General features: G+C 41.7%; 1 protein-coding gene across 5 annotated transcripts in view; it reads left to right on the top strand.

Moving 5' to 3' along the window:
- The window catches only part of LOC144933107 (protein phosphatase Slingshot homolog 2-like), a 60,558-nt gene that overhangs the window by 40,034 nt on the left and 4,755 nt on the right, over window positions 1-15,769 (top strand). For 4 of the 5 annotated variants that reach the window (XM_078857646.1, XM_078857649.1, XM_078857644.1 and 1 more), the window contains 12 exons: window positions 2,292-2,356; window positions 4,777-4,898; window positions 5,443-5,511; window positions 6,169-6,234; window positions 6,432-6,626; window positions 6,983-7,076; window positions 7,763-7,891; window positions 9,056-9,102; window positions 9,320-9,466; window positions 9,912-10,112; window positions 14,381-14,483; window positions 15,092-15,251. In XM_078857646.1, the coding sequence (XP_078713772.1) occupies window positions 2,292-2,356; window positions 4,777-4,898; window positions 5,443-5,511; window positions 6,169-6,234; window positions 6,432-6,626; window positions 6,983-7,076; window positions 7,763-7,891; window positions 9,056-9,102; window positions 9,320-9,466; window positions 9,912-10,112; window positions 14,381-14,483; window positions 15,092-15,251 (1,398 nt within the window). Of the gene's footprint in view, window positions 1-637; window positions 1,501-2,291; window positions 2,357-4,776; window positions 4,899-5,442; window positions 5,512-6,168; window positions 6,235-6,431; window positions 6,627-6,982; window positions 7,077-7,762; window positions 7,892-9,055; window positions 9,103-9,319; window positions 9,467-9,911; window positions 10,113-14,380; window positions 14,484-15,091; window positions 15,252-15,769 lie in introns of those variants that run through there. The other variant, XM_078857648.1, reaches the window with a different exon arrangement.

Below are 15,769 nucleotides of genomic sequence, written 5' to 3' on the forward strand. Positions count from 1 at the left end.
ACTTCTTCCACCCTTCAGCTAATTAATCCATTCCCACTGGCCATTGTGTCTCCGTGTTTGCCAGAATGCTCAGACAGGCCTTTTAGCCAGAATGTGATGTCCCCAAGATTACCCAGATTTACATGAGGGTGTTAGGAGTTGATTAACCAACTTAATTGAGGAGCTGATTCTGAATTCCCAAGTTGGCATTCCTCTGTGTTACAAAAAAGTTTTCACTTTTTGAAAATCAATGTGGTCAGTTCGCTATACACTGGTGCGTAGGAGAGGTTTGAGCACTCAAAGTAAACATCGCAAGGGTAATTATCTTCTCGCGAGCTGAAGTGATGTATGTGTAACGGTTATGACAATACGTTATTGTTCGATATGCATAGGTATTTGCAATTTTAGACCAAATCTAAATTTATTTATTACACCTTACCTATCATATAGTATCAGCTCCGTAGTTTATTAGCGGAGAGCTCTGTGTGTGTTTGAGTTTGTGTGACTGGGGAGCGGTGGCGTAGTGGTTAGCGGGCACGTGCTACGAACCTAAGTTCGATTCCCACTCACGGTCGACGCCAATGACGGCTACCTGAACGGTTCCTTGGCCTCCTCTAGGCCGACTCGGCCTCAAAATTAGTACACGGTGTGGTGTGCAAACATCGCTACTGGGGAGACAAAGGCGGCCGGGCGTGGTGTTGACCACCCCTTAGTGTGCCGTGCCGGGCCTTCGTAGGAGCTCGCTCACAGCACTTGCCCCAGTCTGCTGCAGGCTTTACGGGGATGATGGTTGTTGTGTGACTTGCACCAGCCTTCATCAAAACAGGGGGGAGTGCTTCATAGTTGTCGTCTGTGTCTTCACGTGATGCGCAGAGGGTCATAGGGGGTGGCTTGCGGAGTGGGCTGGCTGCCTGGGTGGGTGGTGGTGGTCAGAAGCTTGGGTTTGTTTGTGTTTTGTTACTGGCTGAAACGGCACTTGCGTTCAACCCCTCCCATTCATGGAATTGTGACATCACGTGTTGCCGAGCGAGTATAAAAGAGATGGACAGGAAGGCGGGGGTGGCAGTGAAGGAAATGCCCGTTGCGTTATAGCTCTTCTTAGGTCTATTAGATGCTACGTTCAGCCACGTTCTGAATCGGTGGCTTATAAGAGAGTAGTTTGTTAATTGTGATTATTTTATTCCTCGGACAAGCGTTACGTTGTTTCACACGCAGAAATTGCTCGTTGTAAATCGGGGTACTTGCATTGAGTGCTACTGGTGGCGAGGTTGTCGCTGCAGTTAAAATAAAAAGAATGTGTTCAGCATTTTTTTGGATATGATGACGGGGAAAAAAAACCTTAGCTTAGTGACGATTTATACTCAATCGACCGATGTTTAGCAAGTTTTCCTGCTGCTTGGAATAGTTTACTGTAAACAATGGTCTTGTACAGCGAATGTATGGGGGAGGTATGCATGTTGGTGGCAAAGTCACATGAGTGGATTGCCCAGGAATGGACTCCCAAAAGGCGAAAAATCTCAAGTAAGGCTCTGGAAACGTTTGTTTTCGTTTTATCTTATTGAATTTGTATTTGGTTTCAAAATTCCTGGGTGGTGTTTTAAATTAAAACAATGTTATTCGTTTTCTCAATACGTTTGATTATGTTCAAGTCGTCGGATTTAGCACATGTCAGGAACTGTATTTTAAATGACAAATATTATTTTAATAACGTGTGTTTGTGTGTATATATGTGTTTTATTATGTGCACCTAGCCTGGCACAAGCTCTATGGTGACGTCACCGACACTTAGTGGCGAATCGTGGTGCTTGTGTTAGCATCACAGTTCCTATGATCACTGTTACATTGTTTTTATAGCTTTATTTAGGTGATTTTGAAAACGTTTTGGTTTAGCCATGTTTATTGTAGTACAGAGTTAGCCTGATAACTTTAATCTAAATTGTCTTATGGTTGTTATTGTTTGACTTGCATCCCACTGGGATTTTTGCACACAGCGTTGAAATGCGGTGTTTTTTCTGGAAAACTTTGCTGTCTTTTCCTGGATTTTTCTGTTGCGTGTAGTCACTTTAAGATGTTTCATGTTTTTGTTGCGGTTGCACCCAAGTCCAGAGCCGCATGGCTCACAGGGTTATACCTAATCAATGAAACTGAAAACTGAAGCATGTTAAATGATTATTGGATTGTAGATACCCCGTTTTGTTTCTATGGTTAGTCCTCTAAGTGTGTCCCGTTTTCACTGCCCTACTCAGTAGCAGAGATGACCGGACAGAAACGCTTTGTTGCCAATGGCTTTTCAACCCGCTTTTCTTTTTCAGGTGATCTGCAGCAACATCTGCAGGCCATGCTCAACATCCTTCGGGCAGAGGATAACATCAAACTTGTAAGAACACAGATCACATCGGCTTTAATCTGAATGTAATCGGTACAGTAATACCCCGATTTACGTCTCCCCATTTTACGTCGTTTTGCAAATACAGTACGTTGACACTTTATTAATACTTCTTTCCGATTTGCGTCGCCGCAAATCACACTTATGTTGCTGACAGTATCCATCCATCCTTTCTCGTATCAGTCGCCTCCTCCTACCCTATAAATTACTCTGATTTATGTCGTTTCGGTATACGTCGTCATCCACCACGTAAACCGGGGGTATCACTGTTTTTTTTTAATATGCAGTTCTGAATGTACTATCTCAGTTACTACTGCGTGAAATGCTACACCGCTGTTGTGAACATAAACATCTGGCTTGTGTTTCTCTCGTATTGTTATTCCTGTTTATTATTTATGTATTTTATTTTAAACGCTTTTCACACATCCAGGTGACATCAGTCACTCAGGATATGGGAATAGCAATGTGGCATTCTCACTTTTATTAATGCTTGTAGGCATGATAAATACTGTATTGACAAAATGTACCTTTTGTTAATTATTATCAGGTTGTCTAACCTTTCTACTTTTAAGAAGAAAACACATCCAATAATTATCAAAACTTCTGCAGTCTGTTCCTCTAATTGTGAGCCATAGTAGGCCTCGGTTTTGAAGGTAACATTATACGCCAGAGGTCGCAAACGGGTTTTGATTTCTTACCCGTACCCGGCCACGCCAGGGTCGCAAATGGGTACCCGTACCCGTACCCGGCCGGGTACGGGTACCCGTTCTCTACCCGTACCCTACCCAAAATGAGTGACAAAAGGTTACTCACCAGTGACTCACGGCCTACCCGTACCCGGCCGCACCAGGGTCGCAAACGGCTACCCGTACCCGGCCGGGTACGGGTAGCCGGGTATCGGGTAGGGTACGGGTATCGGGTACCCGGTTGCGACCTCTGTTATACGCCCAATGTATTTCCCTGTACCCCCTTGTAAAGACGCACATATGGACACGTCCTTAGTACGATATGAAAGCCTGCCCCATAACAAGCCGGTCATGGGGGTTTTTTGACCATACCTCTCGCCGGTTCAGTGCAGGTTGATAAAGTAGATGGTTGTTGAGGTGTGTGGGGGGCAGGGTTGTTGGCCGGTTCATATATCTCATCACCACTGATGTTAGCTCTGGCCAGGAATGAAACTTAGGTTGTTGGGCTCATAGCACAGTTTGTATGCCACTGCACTACCAATCCACACGAGTGTAAAATTATTATGGTTAACCTTTACACGATGATTCATCTTTTTTTTACGAAGGCAGATTGACTTATTGCACAACGCACACATTTAATGTTTTGCAATATCGGAAACCTGTACTATGATGAGTAATTCAATATGTACAGGAGCTTTTATTATTATTATGCTTGGTCTACCCACGAAAGCCTCACTGATTCTCCGGACTATTATTCAGGAGGCTCCCGGCTGAAAGATATTCCAATTGCTACTATATTGCTGCTCATACAGTCACAGATTTGAATAAATACTGCCATCTCTGGAATGTAGATATTGTTCAAAGCATAGCACATTCGGTCAGCACGGAAGACATTGATAGCTAATTATATTACAGAAAATTAATCGGTACTTGGTGCTGGTCAGAGTGCTTAAAAAATGGTTTGGTGCATAAGCGCCAGCATACATGTTGCTGTGCGTTAAGCACTTGGGCAATGTACACTGACATTCTCACGTAGACAGAGATTCTTAGTGACGCCACCCGGAGCCAGTTGATCCCTTATCAGCACACAACTCCGCATGATGCAATGCATTCTGCTTTGTGGTGAGGGAGACATCTTTCAACAAAATCTCAACACCAGCATTGATGAGCTACATCACCCGGGTTGTATTTCACTCGTACAGCACTGTGTTTTGAAATCATGCTAGTTACAGGAAACAAAAACACATACTGGCGAGGTATTTGGCTTGTTTATTTTTTGTTCATGAAACAAAATAGAGGAAGACATGCCATCCATCACTTGAGACGTAGCTTTCAGATAAGTTTGTTTTGTTACGCCCCGTTTGCCGAAGTGATCATAACAATTTTCTTTGGCGTCGGCGTGAATAAATGTGCGCCCATGTATTCAACACGTTTGAAAGTAAAGGCACACAAGGTTGGCAGATGATGCCAAGCGTAGATGCTTAACTGGTGAAGACACACTGGAGACTGGGTAGCATGGTGAGTCTACCACAGCAATGTCAAGATAAAGCCCATGTTACGTGGGTAACATGTGTCATGTAACATTGAATGAATGCCCTTCCAGAAAACCCTGCCACTTTGTCAGTTAATGTGTCCATTGCAGTGGGTTCCTGTTACAGCACTTTCCATACATTTCCCCATGCTGTGGTTGCATAGGTTGTTCTTGCTATTTCCCTATCCTTGTAGGCAGTGCGGCTGGAGAGTGGCTATCCCCAACGGACGCGCTACATGGTGGTGGTTTATACCAACGGAAGACAGGACACGGAGGAGAGCATTGTGCTTGGCATGGATTTCCCTAGCCGCGAAAGGTACCAGCATCCAAAACTCTAGGCTTGCCAATGTTGCTGCGTGTGTTTTGAATTCTTTCCGACTGTCCCTGTAACGGTTCAAAGTTGGGTCACGTGTATCCTAAGCCCGTGGAGAGGAATGGCATGATGCAGAGTCTTGGGGAGGAAAATGTGACAGATATTAGTTGAATGCGTTGGCTGTTAAAAATTGTACGTCAAGTAAACAAATCATGCGATGTTTTTGTTATTCAGCTTGTCAAGTACTATTAAATTAAACAGTTTTAAATCGGATTTAATTATCCCCTACTATTGGCACAATAGTGTCATCTTGTAGAACCTAATTTATCTTTTAAAAATACTTATTTTCTGGCTTAAAGATAAGTATGTCTGAAATAAATGTTTTCACTTTGGCTTAAAAAGGGGCTATAATTTTCTTCATCAATATTGTGCATGAGATGTTGCTGCTTTACAAGAGATGCAATGGCTCAATTGCTTTGAAATATTGTTCTGAATGAAAACAATCACAGGTTTATTGATTGTTTTGTTCTTTCTCTCTCTCACCCAGCAACACGTGTACGATTGGTTTGGTTTTACCGCTATGGAGCGACACAAAAATTCACCTCGATGGCGATGGGTACGTCTCCTCTTTGTTTGACAACTGCGCAGTTATACTGGTAGGAACGAAGTGGACCAGACCACCAATAGATTAATGTGTCCGTCCGTCCGACTGTCCGTCTGTCCGACAAGATGGCCGCCCGCTCCCCCTGCGATCCGTGAACTAAATGAACTAAACAAGATGGCCGTCGCATCCGGCGCAGCCAATGACATCGCCTGTTGCAATCCTTGCTCTGTGGGCGCGCGAGTCAGTGGGGAGGGGGGTGTGGACGTCATCGCTCACCCCCCATGCACAAATCATTTTCTTTTTAACTCCTCTATACCCGGTCGATATCCCTGTACCGGTATTAGTATTATTCCTACCAGCCCACCCCGCAGGGTCCTGTTATTTTATAATCGTGTGGTCGATAATGACACTTGTTTTACTTAAAGCAGTGCGCATGGCCAGAACTTGTAGCCATTATGTTTTTTGTAGTGTTATGAAATATACAGGTGGATAATTGCTTACAGGTTGGCAGCACTTTATACGTCGTGCTGCTCACGGGGGCTGCATGATGGAAGTGATGTCACATTGTGGCCTTTTACAACACGGTGGAGTGGCTGGGAATCTTGTTACAGCTTGCTTGTTTTCACGGTAGTTGGTTTGTAATATTTGTTTTCTCATTCTGTTCTGCAGTGGCTTCAGTGTAACAACAGTGAATCGGACACATATATTCAAGCCTGTCTCCGTGCAAGCCATGTGGTAAGTTAGTTTTTTATTCTTATGTTTTTTATTGGTTTTATAAGTAAGTTTAATTTATATAAATTGCACGAGTATCGATTTTATTTGTGTACTTTTTAGCCAGGTTTGTGATCATTATTTCAATAAGTCGACTGCACTGATGTGATTTTCGACGATGCTAAAATAAAATAACGTTCTGTGTTGTGTACGTCTTTTAGGTCCGCACTCCAGTGTTTGCACAAGACATGTGAGATGGCACGGATAAATAACTATTACCCTGGGAGTCTGTTCCTTACATGGGTTGGTTATTATGAAAGTCGAATCAACTCTGAGCAGAGCTGCGTGTATGAATGGAACGCCATGCATGATCTGCAGTCCATGCGCTCCGATTCTCCTGTACTTTTCACTGACCAGTAAGTTCAGACAGTACGCACACAGTTAATCTTTAGATGACTATCACACCCATGAGAAATGTACTTCAGAGCAACTGGTACTTTGATTGCGTGCAAGGGAGGAATTATGTGGCACTTATCCTATGTTGACCAGTGTAGAATTGCACTTTTCATCTTAAAGTTAGAACCTCATTGATAGAATCCTAACAAGACGTTCAAACAATAGCTATAGTAAAAGTACTAGCCAGATTTCTAGACTTGCATATGTCACATTGTTAATGATTAACTTTTGTGGTTGCCCATGAGGCTGATGGTGTCCATATGTGAGTGAATGTAAACTCGCAAAGCCCCACAATGTAATGTTTATGGTGTCACAGACCCACAGAGCGGGAAAGAACAGAGAAGCTGCTCCGAACAAAGCTGAGAGAAATAATGATGCAGAAAGATCTGGAGAACATTACATCCAAGGAGGCGAGTGGAGTTATTTCCGAGCTCAATTCCAAGTTTTAAAACTGTATACGAACCTTATGGCGGGACAGCCGGGGTCCCGAATAAACGGATGTCAACATCGTAATTTATTTTTGGCGACTCCATCCCCCGGCGCACATAAACGCCGCGACCCACCTGGCGCGGATCGTTCTGTCGTTGTGTCGTCCAAGCGCAGCAGCGAGGACGAATGCGCAGAAGAAACAAAACTTTTAAACTTTGATTAGCGCATCGTGTAGAGCTCGTCGAGAGGAATAGATTGCCGTATCGTTCGCCTTCAGCAGACATAAAATGACATCGCAACGCAATTTATGCGAGAGCCGGGGGCTTATGGGACCCCGGGGTCCCGCCATGAGGTTCATATACTGTATGTATGTTTCCTACTCGCTCTCGTATGTTTTTAGCTTTTTATCTGCATTGGTTTTAATAAATCGTCATGCATATACTTAACCAGAATCCATTACTTACAATGAATTAAAGCTTTTAAAATATTGACATATTGGGATATTGAGATGCCAGTTTACTGTATTAATGGTGGAATAAAGGTGATCAGTAGCTTCGCCATACAAAATTAATTAACAGTACACTATTTTGTAGAGCCTGATAAAAAAAAAAATTACGTTAAAGGTTACCATATTTTCATCTTTTTTTCTTTCAATTTCATATTCCAGATCCGCACAGAGTTGGAGATGCTGATGAATTGCAACCTGAAAGAATACCGTGAATTCATTGACAATGAGATGATTGTGATTCTGGGACAAATGGACGGTGCATCGGAAATCTTTGACCACGTCTATCTGGTATGCCTTGTGTCCTGACGTGTGAGTGGGCCTTATGTAAAACGATTTCTCTCTCGCTCATTAAGTGCATGTCAGTCATAATGGCGGTTATAAACCCATACCTGATGATTTGCTTGTGATGTTAAAATGCATCTCAGTGTTTAAGAAATACAAAAATTAATATCCACACTTCACCATGCTGGTTAGTGCAGATTGTGTTAGCCATGGCCGGGAATCAAACTCAGGTAATCGGGTTCAAAGTGCAGTTTGCAATAACCACTGCGTTACTGCAGTGTCAACATTGTTTTATAAGTGTAAAATTTGTCCAGTTCAACAAGTTTCCTAGTTGGCTATTGAGAGAATGGACATGTTGTGGCATCCATTAAATCAGCAGTGAATTGACAAAGGGCTTAAAAGTATGTTCAATTGAATATCTACTATAATGCCAAAATGATCACAAATAGCATCGTCTTAAAATGATTTGTTTCGTCTATTCAACTTTATACAATTAGAATGTTTCACTGCCTTACTAATTAATAAACTTGAATCTTTGTAAAATATGACTCTTTTCTCGGCACATGTTCAGTTTCACTTACTCTACACATCTGTCAAATAAAACAATACACAACAGCATCTATAATGTGCAGCTCAAGATCTAAGGCTCAAACACTGCTAGCACACTTGGGGGCTGGTTTAACATTTTAGATTCTTACACGCGAAACAAAGAGAAGTGTTGGTTCTTGCATGGCAAAACAACAGTTGCCACATGTAGCATTTGGAAGCCAGGAATCTTGTGCACTGAAGCATAAAGACATTTTCTTGGTTCTTTTGGTAAAGTCACGTAGAAGGTAAGTAACAAAATAATAAAAATAAAACATAATAAAATAATTCTCACGACGTTTCGGCCACAACGCAAGCAGCCGTCCTCAGGTGAAGACCAGGTCTGTCGGGGGAATTCATTCAGACGCTGTCTCCCCGACAGACCTTGTCTTCACCTGAGGACGGCTGCTTGCGTTGTGGCCGAAACATCGTGAGAATTATTGAATTATGTTTTATTTTTATTATTTTATTGCTTCCCTTCTACGTGACTTTACCGAAAGAACCAAGAAGATGAATCCCTGCAGTCACGAAAGCTTTAAATCGAAGCATAAAGACATTGATTGGGTTTTGTGCTGTTTCTTGCAGGGCTCAGAGTGGAATGCATCCAATTTGGAAGAGCTGCAAAGTCGAGGGTAAGCTCTGCTCAGTTTTTTTTTAAGTTGTCCATTGTCTAGCAGCGCTAAATGTTAATGCTTCCATTGTGTTCTAAATTGAATGCGACATATTACATGTTGTGTAATGAATGTTGTGCGTGGCCCATTTTTGGTGTGTTTGTTGACGTAGTCAAATTGTTTGTTTAATGGTTTCTTGATTGCGATCCAAAATGAGTGCATTCTTGTTGTGTTACAGGGTGGGATACATCCTGAACGTTACTCGGGAGATTGATAATTTCTTCCCTGGTCTCTTCGTGTATCACAATATCCGAGTGTACGATGAAGAGGCTACCGACCTTTTGGCTTACTGGAACGACACATTCAAGTTCATTTCAAAGGCCAAGTGAGTTGTCTGGCATGCATGTTGTTGTGAAGAACGATTCTGTTTTTTGCCAACTTTGTACACATCACGAATAGGGAGGAATCGTGTATGTGTAAATCTAGTCTGCTGTTTATATGGCAGTGTAGTTGGCAAATGTTCACTGCTATAACTTGGTATACAAACACTATTTGGAAGGATATTTAACACATTACATGGGTTGTAATCATTAACCCTAAAAAAGGATATTTAACAAGGGGGGGTAGCAGTTAAATGATCAAATCCTTTTTATAATCCATTTGCACTGCCCTATGTCTTTGCTCACACCATAAATGTTGTGTGTGTGTGGAGAGAAATCTCTTGCTTTTACTCACTATTATTACGATCATGACCATGATTCCTGCTGTGTCAGGTCATATATATATCTGTATGTGTGTGTGCGCGTGTCTACATTTTTCCGCACAAACAGAAAGAGCGGCTCCAAGTGCCTGGTGCACTGCAAGATGGGAGTGAGTCGCTCCGCTTCCACCGTCATCGCCTATGCCATGAAGGAGTACGGCTGGAGTCTGGACAAGGCGTTCAACTTTGTCAAAGAGAAGCGCAACGTTGCAAAGCCCAACGCGAGCTTCATGCGACAACTGGAGGAGTACCAGGGCATCCTCGATGCCAGGTGGGTAGCAGAACCATTGCTGCGCGAGTGTGATCCTCCAGGTGGGGGGGGGGCCCACACTGTTTCAAGTTTCATTTATTAGGTGTAGCCCTGTGAGCCATTCGGCTCTTGAATCGGGTGCAACCGCAACAAACAAAAAAACAAAAACATGAACATGAAAATATCCTAAAGTGACTATGTTCAAACAGAAAATCCAAGAAAAGACAGCAAAATATTGCAGAAAAGCACCGTACACCAACACTGTGTGCAAAAATCCCAGTGGGATGCAAGTCAAACAATATAATGTTCCCTCTCCATGTGGCCTCACCATGAAGACCACGATTGGATTGTCAGGGGCATTGTCAGGGGCTGCAAAAAACTCAGTGCTGAAAAGAACCATTGCCGTGAATCGTATCGGTCTAAACATACATCCCGTAATGAAGATGCGGTTAAGATTCACATCTATGCAAAGTGAATTGGCATTTACGAGTACAGACCCGGTTTTGTTCAAGTGTGATAATGTGAAAGGACCATAGGTATTTCAGAATATCAAAGTATATGTATTGCATTTTACTAGCAACTCGCTACCAAGTTGTTGAATTAGAAATGGTACGTGAGTGGCTGTGATGTGTCTCAAGTTGTGACACCAGATTTGAAAGGTAGATGTTGGTGTGTACCAAAAGGATACAACCATTAAGTGAATTGCTGATTGTTCCACCTGCCAAGATCGTATTAGCACGCAAGTGTTTTCAGCAACCACAATATGATATTCAGTGTTAAGTATTCAAGGCTTGTCATGTGCCCACATTTTATCTGCTTCAAAAAAAAGAGTACGCCATGGAAACAGTCATGTGAGTGTGTATTTTTAGTCAGGCATGGCAGTCTATATTTTGGTTAAGTGTTTACTCTTATGGCTGAGCATTGGTTATGAAATAATGAACTTTCCAGTGCATATGTGACCTTAATGTGATGTTCAAACTTGGACAAATATTTAGTAAATATTAGTATTTGTCCATGGGGTTTCAAAAATAAACATCGACACCAACGATGTTGACTTGTCAAAATGATGTTTTAATGAATCATAACATCGCACAAAAAGTTAATTTTTTTATTAATCAAAGCTCTTGCAAATGAAGGTTAAAAACAATTTATATAGATTATCAAACTATAAATCCACGACGGTACTATATAAAACAACAAACTACAAATCAGAAGAAGGGTCAGGCAGGGATATACTCTCTCGCCAAGGCTATTTTAAGAGCCTCGAAGCTTTTTTCCAAAAACTGTATTGGAGAATTGAAAGCATACAAATGAGGCTACCAACTTTGAATCAAATGGTGAAAGTGTTTTATCATTTCGGAATCTCTGACATAGTCATTATAACGACCAAATAGTACAAAATTACAGGCATTTTTGAATAACTTAACAAATACGTATGCAAAGTGGCAGTCAAGATGAATACAAGCAAAATACATTTTCGTAACAGAAGGGTGCAGGCAACTTGAGGCTCCAACGGAGTGCGTATATCTACATTAATGTGTGAAGGTGAACCGGGATAATAGTGATGAACGAAAGAGTCGAATGAGGGCAGGTTGAAGTACTTTTGAAGGATTTTATACGGTCATGAAAAAGGAGCATACTGGACTTCTTATGGAAGAACAATTTTTCAGTATTCAATACTGCTAGCTATGCCACGTATCATAAACGAAATGGAACAAAAATCTGAAAAATTACACAAACGAGCACGGAGAGAAGGATGCTGGGAATTGCGTGAGAGACAGGGCAATAATGTGGATCAAAGAACAAACGCAAATCAGAAACGTCATAATGACTGTTGAGAAAAGTAATTGGGTGTTGGAAGGAGCGCACACGTCCAATGCTTTCATGGCCAATGGGCAGGAGTGGTGACGGAGAACGGCAGCCAGTGGAGGGAACTGCCCGAGAGGCCAACTGTCGAGGAGATGGAGCTTTGAGGATTATCTCACGTACGATGTAGGGAGGTCTTCATCCAGCAGTGGATAAAGAATGGCAGATATGTGCTTGGTTCTTTCGGTAAAGTCACGTAGAAGGGAAATAATAAAAATAAAACATAATAAAATACAATTCTCTGAGAATTCTCTGAGAATTGTATTTTATTATGTTTTATTTGTATTATTTTTTATTATTTTATTATTTCCCTCCTACGTGACTTTACCGAAAGAACCAAGAAGATGAATCCCTGCAGTCACGAAAGCTTTAAATCAAAATAAAAAATATAGTTTTTTTTATTCCCTTCCACGTGACTTTACCGAAAAGAACCAAGAATAGTAATCCCTGCAGTCACGAAAGCTTTAAATCGAAATGGCAGATATGTAAACAGTCATTTAAAATACACATTCGTGCTAAAAGCATCTCTTGCCCATCGCCATGTCATTATGCTGTGGACATGATTTGCGATCGTAATGGATTGTTGCCCATTATGATATAAACATGTATACTGTAAATGGATTCTGGTATACAGCTTTTCCTTGTTTTCTTTTCTCAACTATATGTTTTAAGTACAAATAATATCACTCGACTGTTGTGCAGTCTCAATTTTAACTTTTTATTCCAGGAACGTTTGTCTTGCACATTAGTCTTGGGGACATATTCTCGTTTTACATCGGTGTCATATGATGATGTTTACACTGGCCGTACTGGGTATAACATTACCTCCTCGATTTTCTCAGAGATATAGTGTCTGACAGGACTTAATTATACACTTTTAAATTCCTTCTTAAATAATGAATTGAATTACATTTCTGTGGTTAGATAATTAAAATACATTTAATCCCTTAGAATAGCGGGGGGAGTGTTTGTGCAGTGGTTAACGCACTGCACTGAACCTGGTAACCTTAACTGATTTCTGGCCACGGCTAACGTTCAGCTGTGAGTGACATCAGAACTGGTGCTGGCCACCCCCACACCTCTTCATCATTGTGGTGAAGTATGGTCAAAACAACCCCCGTGACTATGGGGAGGCCTTCAGCGAGCAGTGGGCTTGACAAAAAGCTGTGAATTAATTAAGCAACAAGTTCGAACAGACTAGATAAAGAGATGTAACTGTGGTTTCATCTTTGTTCAACTGAGTGTATTTAGGTTAGTGTTCTTGTTCCGTTGGTATTAAGTAACACGCTGACAGCTGAGAATCTGCGTGTGGCCTGCTGGCTTGTTTATTATTGTCGTTGAAATGCTGTTTTAATTGGAACACGTTCCTCGAAACGCCACGAGCAACAATTTGTTGTTGCGCCTGCCATTTATTTTACCCTTCCAACACTTGATTAAATACAATTTTTAAGGCAACCATGAGACTACTTATAGCTACACTTAGGAAATGTGCCAATCTGCCTGTCTGGCCACGTACACTCCACATTACATAACTTCTCCAGCGATGTTGATGGATTATTTCAGACAGCGAAGCAATACCATTACCGAGATCTGTGTATCTTTTGGGAAAGACTGGCAATGGTGGTGGTGGGGGGGGGTACCTTCGTGTTTAGAAAGGAGAAGTCATGCTGCATACCAGCAAGATTAGCACTTGTGTGTTAGAACACGAGCGTCTGGGTGCGAGTTCTTGCGCCATGTGTACGCGTCTGTGCGTGCGTTTGTGCATACATGCTTGTCTGATAGGGTGGGAAAACCTTTAAAACAATTAGCGATGTCTCGGTGGGCTGAGTTGCCATCGTCTTTTTTATTGCTTTGTTATAGCATTAGGATTTTTTACTATATTCTCGGTCATATGAGCTTTGCTTTCATATGCAATGCAGTCACGCGGTTGTTGAGTGACATTTGTACGTGTTCAGCAAAATCTGGGGACAGCCATGTTTTCAGGGAAATAAATTCTCATTAAAGTCAGAATCTAGAAAAAAATTTTTACAATGCCATAAAACAAACTAGGTACATTTAAAGGAAACATTTCTTATAACAAATGTAAAGGCTGCATTTATACGCATTCGGTAACCATCCTGCAAACTCTGGTCATCCTCGCAGCAGCTTTTGGCTAACCATTTAACAATGCTCTTCCGATATTAGGAATCCACTGGAGCTATGCACTTTTAAATCAAAATTGAAAACTAATTTCTTTAGAACTGCTTTTTGTGTTCAGTTTGTTGTCCTTCCCCCGCACCTCCAATGATCACAGTTGACTATGTACAGTGCGAAAGAAGTTCAACATACATACATACATTAATTGAGCGTGCAATTATAAGCTCCGAAGAGATGACGTGCGGATGGGATGTTGAGTTGTTTTTATGTTGTTTTTTACTTTGCAGTAAACAAAGACACAATAAGCTATGGCGCTCGCACTCGGATAGCAACTTGAGCGAGCGTCTCATCAAGCCTTCTGGCGGCTTGCAAGGATCCAAGCACCACATGGTACGCAGACCACGACTCTCCTCCCATGGTCCGCAGACCTCACCTACATAGACACGTTTTACGAGGGGCAATTTGTCCGATTACAACCCGTGTCATTTTGCTTTAGTGTCACCAAGCAAGTGCTGTTTTTTTTTACTGTGTGGCTTTTTAACAATATATTTTTCTGTTAATATTTTATTAGCTTTTAATATTTACTCATTTCAATTTTATAACACGTTAAATTACTCATTCTGCATTTCTAGGTAGTTTATATTGTTCATTGTCTCATTTCAAATGAATCCATGTTATTTTCTGTACACGCGAAGTTTTACGCGCAGTTTTTTTAATGCAATGTACACGGATCGAAAGCGATCGATTCTCACGCACAATTCAATGCGAGTATCATGAACATAAGAATGGAAGTTTATTTATATGCCCTAGCATTTATCCCTTTTTGGGGGAATAAATTATAGCGAATTACCCTTAAATTTACAGTGGCAGCAAATTACTTTTTTACGCGGCTTCGCGTGAAAAAGTTTTATTGCAATGCTGCGTTTGTGTGCGTTATTACTTGCGTACTTGTCACAACCAATTTGTTAATGCAATCGAACATCGCCATCGCTTTGCAGGCTGGGGGAACGGGCGCTCTCGGACACCGCGGCCCAGAGGAGCTGTCCCCATCGCACGAGGTTCAAACCACTCGCTCGCGCTCGTTCACAAAGGAGAGCACGTTCTACCCGTTCGAGCTGGGGGACACGGGAATGACTGGCATCACCCGAGGAGGAGATGGTGAGGGTTTTTACCGTTGCATTGTCAGCAACTCGGCTTTTACGTAGGGGATTTCCCCCCCCCCCCCCCCCATCGTTTTATAGTGTTGGCATAAGGAAATGTGCAATGTTTGTACGTGCTTTGAACTTCTTTCGCACCGTACGTAGCCAACCGTGATAATCGGAGGTGCGGGGGGGGGGAACGGACAACAAACTAAACACAAAGCAGGCTCAATGTGTGGCTATTAAACAAGATTTAAGGTGCCGCATTTGAAAAGTAGTACAACTCAACTAATGCTGGCCTATTTTTGATACTAATTGTGAAATCGCACAGGGATTGTGAAAATAATATAAAGTCGCGTATCAGTGTCCACTTTCTTACTTTGCATATATAGCAACACATTGAATTGCGTTTTTGCGCTGTAGAACAACACACATACACGCCTACAAACACACATTGTCAAATGATTATTGCAAATCAAAACAGAAGTCAAATGCTGACATACACTGAACATGTGTATTCTTAGGTTTTTTTCGGTA

Source organism: Lampetra fluviatilis, chromosome 6 (genome assembly GCF_964198595.1).
Source record: "Lampetra fluviatilis chromosome 6, kcLamFluv1.1, whole genome shotgun sequence".
Classification (NCBI taxonomy): Eukaryota; Metazoa; Chordata; class Hyperoartia; order Petromyzontiformes; family Petromyzontidae; genus Lampetra; species Lampetra fluviatilis.